This window comes from Phaethon lepturus, unplaced genomic scaffold (genome assembly GCF_000687285.1).
Source record: "Phaethon lepturus isolate BGI_N335 unplaced genomic scaffold, ASM68728v1 scaffold53177, whole genome shotgun sequence".
Lineage (NCBI taxonomy): Eukaryota > Metazoa > Chordata > Aves > Phaethontiformes > Phaethontidae > Phaethon > Phaethon lepturus.
In genome coordinates, this window is record NW_010550800.1 from 1,852 (window position 1) to 8,308 (window position 6,457).

Sequence of the window (6,457 nt, forward strand, 5' to 3'; positions counted from 1 at the left end):
TAGGAAGGGGTAAGGCTGCAGGTGTCGGCACCCTACCGAGGGTGACCCCCTCAGGGCACTCACCCTGCCTTCCTGGAAGCTCTTAGGGAACAAGGGAGCGATCCTGTCATGCGCTCAATGAGCCAAATAATACAGTACTTGTGTCAGCAAAATGAAGCACTACCAGTTCTGAGGTTCAGTCTGGGAGGAAAGCAGAAATAGCCCCCATTTAGTATGGAGGCAACAGAAATAGTGTTGTCCCCTCTGAGGAAAGCTGGGAGCAGTGAGGTCTCTGAGAGAGAGAAAGGAGAGACACTCCCGAGATTAAAAGGCCATTTGGCAAAGAGAGAGCAAGGACACAGTGCCATGGGGAAAGGGCACGCAGCCCTTCCACCCCCTGCGTGAAGTGCCGGCAGCCAAGTAGATGGGGGACGCAGGCCCAGCCCCCTCCCTGGATACGTGGTGGCTTGATTTGGCCGCTGGGCAGCTCTGTCTGCACTCATCCTGTCCCTATTCCTTTCCAAAGCAAAAGGGATTTACTGGAGCAAGAGATGCACAGAGACAAGGCAGCATTGTTCCCCCAACCCACCCTGCAACTCTCCTGGGAGCACATCAACACCTTGCACTGATGTGCCACGCAAGGAACTTTGTTATTGGATTGGGTTGCAAATGTGGTGCTTATTGCCAGCTCAGGTGAGTCACCCTGATCGGAGGCTGATGTGCCACCAGAGAAAACCATAGGTGGGAGGGAGAGGAATCAGCTGGAGACTCATCCTCCTGCTGGGATAAGCAACACTGCGGGCAAGATTAGGCTTGGCAGGCAGCACGGAAAAAGCCCAGGCTCTGCTTGACCTGAAGCCCCCCAAACAGCCCACCACACAGGATGAAATGAAAGTACCTGGAAGACAGGTAGATGGGGTGACAAACAAGGCAGGGAGCCCCTGAGCACCAGACATGCCTCGCAACTGGTTGTGATGAGGAGCTGAACTCCCAGATTCTGGATTGCACTTGATAATATCAGCACCTACTGAAGGACCCACCTCCTGGCTGCTGCCCGTCAGCTCAGGGAAACTCTGTGGGTTGCGGGAACGGGTGGTCCCCTATTAGTCCAACAAACAGGGCAGTCTGTGCAGGAAGGAAAGCAAAGCATCCTCTTTCCAGGGCTTTTGGGGTTATTTTGGTCCTCCGTGCCTTGCATAGTGTTCTTCAGCTAACTGAAGAAATTGCTGTTTGGTTGCAATATTGCAAGGGAGAAGCCTGCATAGTGTCCTGGATCAGCACAGAGAGGACCTGTTATGTATGTGTGCATCTGGGTATTTTTCTGTATTTTTTTTCCACCAGGAGGATGTTGAAGTTAACACTTGTCGTAGAGCAGGGAAGGACCCAGGGACAGTTCCGTGGCACACACGGGCGGGGGGAGCAAGGCACAGCCCTTAACTGGAGGACGCCTGTGCCTGCACGTGCGTGCAGAGCTACAGGGACCCCGTTCTCAGCAATCATTCCTCCTTTTTGCCACATTCCCTATGGCTTTGCTACACACCTGAACTAAACAACATGACCTACAACATTTGACCATGACCCTGAGCCTCAGGGAAAAGCAAATCCTTTTTGTGCAGCCAGATTTCCTTCGCTGGTACCGTGCCACGCTTCACTTCTCTCCCTGGCTACTGCCATATTTCTTTTTAATTCCCTGTACAGGTGGTAAAAATGTCTATCAAGGTCCATCTCCCCAGCATGGAGAACCGTGGTAGCCATTGTATTCCATGAAGCTTGGCCAGAGCAGCCTCGGCTGCACAGCTGGGCTGCCGGTGCGGCCACGGGAGCAAAGTACGTGGCGGGACATGGGGAGGAAAGTGGGTGGGAGCACGTGGGTGGGGAGGACAAGCTGCTTCCTCCATGCTGTTGCCAACAGGCACCAGTTGGGATGCATGGGATCTCAATTACTATCTTTTTTTTAAAGCCAGCCTCATGGAAAACTATAAATTAATCTGCTAATTAAATACTCGGGTGAGAGACCAGGGAACCTCCAGCCATGCAAGCAGAGGAGCAGCTATGGCTTCTTCCGCAGGTAATTGGAAGGGATCCAGCCCTCCCAGCATGGACCCCCAGTCAGGACCTTGCAAAACCACCAGCCGCTGCTGTTCTTCTCGTGAACTTCAAACAAAGTCCCTTCTTTAAAGCTGTTGGTCTCCGCGTCGCCTTCAAAATCTGCCACTGCCACATAGAGAGCTTCCCTGGAGAGGTCCAGACTGGAGATGGGGGCTGAGGTCCTCTCCTTAGCTTCCCCTCTCTCCACTGGCTTGGATATGACCTTTGGGCTTACACTGCTTTTCACTTTCGCTTCATCTTGGACGGAGGCAGAGAGGAACGGCTTGGCTTTCGGAGGAACCAGCATGGGCCTCCCTGGCACCGGGGATGACCTGATTTCAGGAGCTTCCCGTGCTGGGGCTCTGAGCTCCACCGTGGGGCCGGAGGCAGGACCCCCTGTTTTCTTTGGGGGGGGTGGTCTGCGAGGTGGCACAACGGGGCGCTGCGGTGGAGGCTCCCTGGCACCTGGGGTGTTTGCTGGGCCAAGGGGAGATTTAGGCAGCGCCTCTTTCACGGTGTGACTGTCCAGCTTGGACAGTGGTTTGCTCTCCATGCTTGGTCGCTCCTGAAACCTTCCAGAAGCCTCTGAAGAGACCATGGCGTTACTGAAGGAGCTTTCGCTGGCAGAGGTGTCCTGCTCGGAGGGTTTCTCTGGGCACTTTGCAGGTCTAAGCTTGCTCCGCAGGCTGCAAATGTCTAGTTTATCATCAGCTGGAGGTGGGTCATTCCGGGGGGCTGCAGCAGGTTTTGGCCTGATCTGAGGTCTTGACTTCAAGAATGGATTCTGGGCGACAGGCTCAGGCTTGTCCTCCACGGGCTCAGCTTTTGGCTTGGTTGGCTTGACAATGGGACGGAGGTTTGGCTTTTTCACCTCCTTGGCTGACACCTTGTGTCCACATTCCAGTCCCATTTCATTTTTCAGCTGGAAGAGTTTGCCCTTCTCCGGTTTCAGCTCGGGCTTCTTGCTGTCCTTCGGAGCCGCCGACTGCTTGGGTGGGATCATGGGCAAAATCATGCCTGGGGGCTTGGGGGGAGGCCTCTGCCTCTCCAGTAACTCGCCTTCTGATTTAATGATGGATTCCTTCCTGGGTGGCAGGCTGGGCTTCTCCTCTGTGTCATGGTCTGAGATCTCCTCATAGCCACTGGCAAAGGCTAGATCCCCACTCTCAGGAGCCTCCTTCCCCTTCCAGTCTTTGGTCCACTTCCCACCACAGTCCGTACCATTTGGAGGAGCCTCTGGCAGAGGACGGCATGGTCCCGTCACTTCCTCACCGGCATTGCTGTCAGCTGTGGCGTCACCAAGCCGGAGCTGGGACATCTCGTTGGGTAGCGGAGCCAGGAAATTTGGCCTAGATGCGTTGCTGGTTTTCTTGTACTTATCAATGAATGTGGCAGGGGCCCAGCCTTCCTTCTCCTCAATCTGAATGTACCACCAGCCGCTCAAGTTCTTCTCAATAACCTGTTGAGGGGAAAGGAAACCTCAGACATCCTTGCAGGAGCCCTCTCTGCACAAGAGCGGATATGCTGTGTGTCTCTGAAATGATGGCAGGGTGGTATATGGCCTTGGTGCCTCCCTGACCTGGTAACCAAAGGCCATGTCATGACAGGACTGGTGTCCTAACAGGAGGGGAACCTGCTAATGATCTCTGTCAGGGAAGGGGACCTGTGTGCTGTGGGACCAAGGAACGACGCAGCCATGTCAAGGAGCTGCGGCTGAGCTGTCACCATCCCGCCTGGGAGACAGGACCGGGGTGCTGGGTGCTGGTGGTGGCCACTGCGTGGCACTGTTGGAGCGATCAACCGGCAGCGATACTGCATGGATCAGCAACTGTCCAGCCTCTGTGAGCTCCGGAAGTGGGGCTGGGACCTTGGAGGAGCTGACTGGGGCAGTCGTAAAGGAAAAATCCTCTTAGAGAGGCACAATTTACATTTTGAAAAGCAAAATCACATCTGCAAGAGGGATTCTGCTAGCAAAAGCAGGTGTGCTAGGAAAGCAGTTCTGGAAGGGCTTTTAACTTTACACCTGGTCTAAATAAGAAAAAACCCACCATCTTTACCTCAATTTGTGAATGGTTTTAATTTCCACTAGCTCAGACAACACAGCACCCACACACTTGGGGGACAGGAGGCCACCAAGAGCACCAGGGACTCCAAAGTCTCATGAGCTCAGACGAGTTTCTCTCCCGCTCTAGGAGAGCCCTGGGATGTTAGCAGTCCACAGAGGCAATCACATGCACCACCATGCCTGGTTTCCACCCAGAATGCTGTGGTGAGCAGAAACAGGACCCAGGGCAATGGGAGTCAGGAGCACTGCACTGACATGAAGATGTGAGGAGGGAGGACAATAGTCTCACCTCTACTTTCATTCCTGCCTGGAAGCTGATGCCATCAGGGATGGTGGTCTGGAAGTCAGCAATAGTGTAATATTCCTCTTCCACTTGAGGAGGGACAGGAGGTTTAGGCAGGTTCAAACCACGTGGCTATGGCAAGAATAAAGAAAACCTGTCACCATGTTCGTACAGAAGGTGTGACACAACATCTACATAGACCATCAGCCTGCAGAGACACAAGCCAGCATGGCCAGGCCAGGGAGATCAGCTCTGCCCATGTAGCATCCTCTCCAACACAAACCAGCAAACCATTTCCAGGCTGAGCAGAAAATTGCTCAGTGCCAGAGCTCTTGCTGACAGCAGAGGGAAGGAGCCAGTCTGCAGCCTCCCACTGGCAACCCAGCTTTGTGGGACAGACTGGCCAAAAGTCCATTTAAAGACCACACGCAAAGAGAAGAATCTTAGGACAGCAGGGGGGCAGCATGCATACTCCGGCCTTGACCAAGAGCCCATGGTACAGGGGCAAGATCCCAGGCAAAGAATAACCAGTGACTAGAGCTCCTTTCAGCGCTCCTCTCCGACTCCCTTTGCCATCGCTGCTCTCCTACACCAGCTGGCACTTACTATGGTGAGATCTCGGCGAGGAGGGGGTCTCTGCCTCATCTTTGGTGACTCTGTGGAGGAAGAATTTCAGATGCTGTTGAGTTTCTGGCTTTTGGTCACATGTGTGTTCACAAAAGACAAGTGAAAGAGAAAATAGAAAGGCAAGGACCAAGCCTGTCCTATAGGAAAGGAAGCTGAAGGGTGAACCTGTCTGCCTGGTATCCTAAGTGGTCACCTGGAATTTGAGGGCATCCCACTCGAAGAGGAACCAGCTTTGCACCGTCAGGTGCTGCTGCGAAATGCAGCTGAGGTCACCACATGAAACTGCTTTTTCATTGCAGGCGTCGTCTAGAAGACCTGCCCTGTAGAGGGGTTAAAATGCCCCAGCTTCTGAGAGGAGAGCATCTCCAGTCTTGGAATAAGGGTCTTTAATCCCCATCACACTTGCTGATCCTAAGCAGGTCCCTGGGCAGCACTGTGCTCATGCCTCATCTGCCTGTGCAATGTCACCTCCAGACCTTGCTGCAGAGCTCACAGCACCTGCAAGCCTTCTGCCTCCCTCACACACAGTTACATCTCCCAAAAGCCTGCAGGAAAGGCTGTGCTAACAGCCCAGCCACCACCGGCCTCCTCCCAGCTGGCCACTTACTGCGTCGGATGTCAGCATTGGGCAGAGGACGGCTATCGAATCTCCCATCCCTTTGGCCAGCGAGCCCATCCTTCTCTCGGCTTGCCACGACCTGCTGCCGGGAGATGCCATCCAGATCCAAGGCACACGAATGAGCGGAGGAACCTGACCCCAGCTTCTGCGAGAACGTCTCTCCATTCCCCTTTTTGAGGTAGGAGGCAGGGGCCCAGCCTTCTTGGCCCTGGTACCTGCAGTGGCAACAATGGCAGCGTCACTGCGCAGAGCCCCGGCACTGCTCCAGGGCTGCGAGCCCTTCCCCAAGGAGCAACCCACTGTGCTCAAGTGGTGTTGAGCCACTGGACATCCCAGGACACGACTGACTGAAGGTACTGCATGAGCTGGGCAAAGCAAGCTTGCCTGGTGTCATGCCCCATGGTATGTGGGCACCTGGAGAGCTCCAGCCATAACTAATGCTCCTGTGCAAGCTGGCCACAGGCAGCGGGAGAGCAACGGTGTGAAGCCTGATTTCCTTTTTACCTCAGCAATGGCATTGGTTCAGGAATGAAGTGCACTGGCAGGGGAAACAGAGGGGAAAACCAGAGCACTGCTGCTAGGATTGATATACCTGGTCTTTGGAGAAAGCACAAGCCCTCTGCCTGAGCGCCAGCAGCCTGGATTCCTTCCCTGTTCTAAATCTGCACTGTTTAGGAGAGAAACCAGCCCCATGATCTGACTGAGAAACCACATCTGCGGAGTCTCCCTGCCATGCTGGAGGGTCGTCCCATGCCAGCGTCAGAGACTCTCTCCACTGGCTGGGGGGCGGGCCCCC

General features: G+C 54.5%; 1 protein-coding gene across 1 annotated transcript in view; it reads right to left on the minus strand.

The window, feature by feature from the left end:
• Positions 1-2,029: 2,029 nt before the first annotated feature.
• SH3PXD2B (SH3 and PX domains 2B) overlaps positions 2,030-6,457 on the minus strand; it is a 9,374-nt gene continuing 4,946 nt past the window's right edge. Inside the window, exons 5-8 of the mRNA XM_010290645.1 lie at positions 5,650-5,876; positions 5,022-5,071; positions 4,422-4,547; positions 2,030-3,526 (exon numbers count right to left, since the gene is read on the minus strand). Of these exons, the coding sequence (XP_010288947.1) occupies positions 2,030-3,526; positions 4,422-4,547; positions 5,022-5,071; positions 5,650-5,876 (1,900 nt within the window). The remainder of the gene's footprint in view (positions 3,527-4,421; positions 4,548-5,021; positions 5,072-5,649; positions 5,877-6,457) is intronic.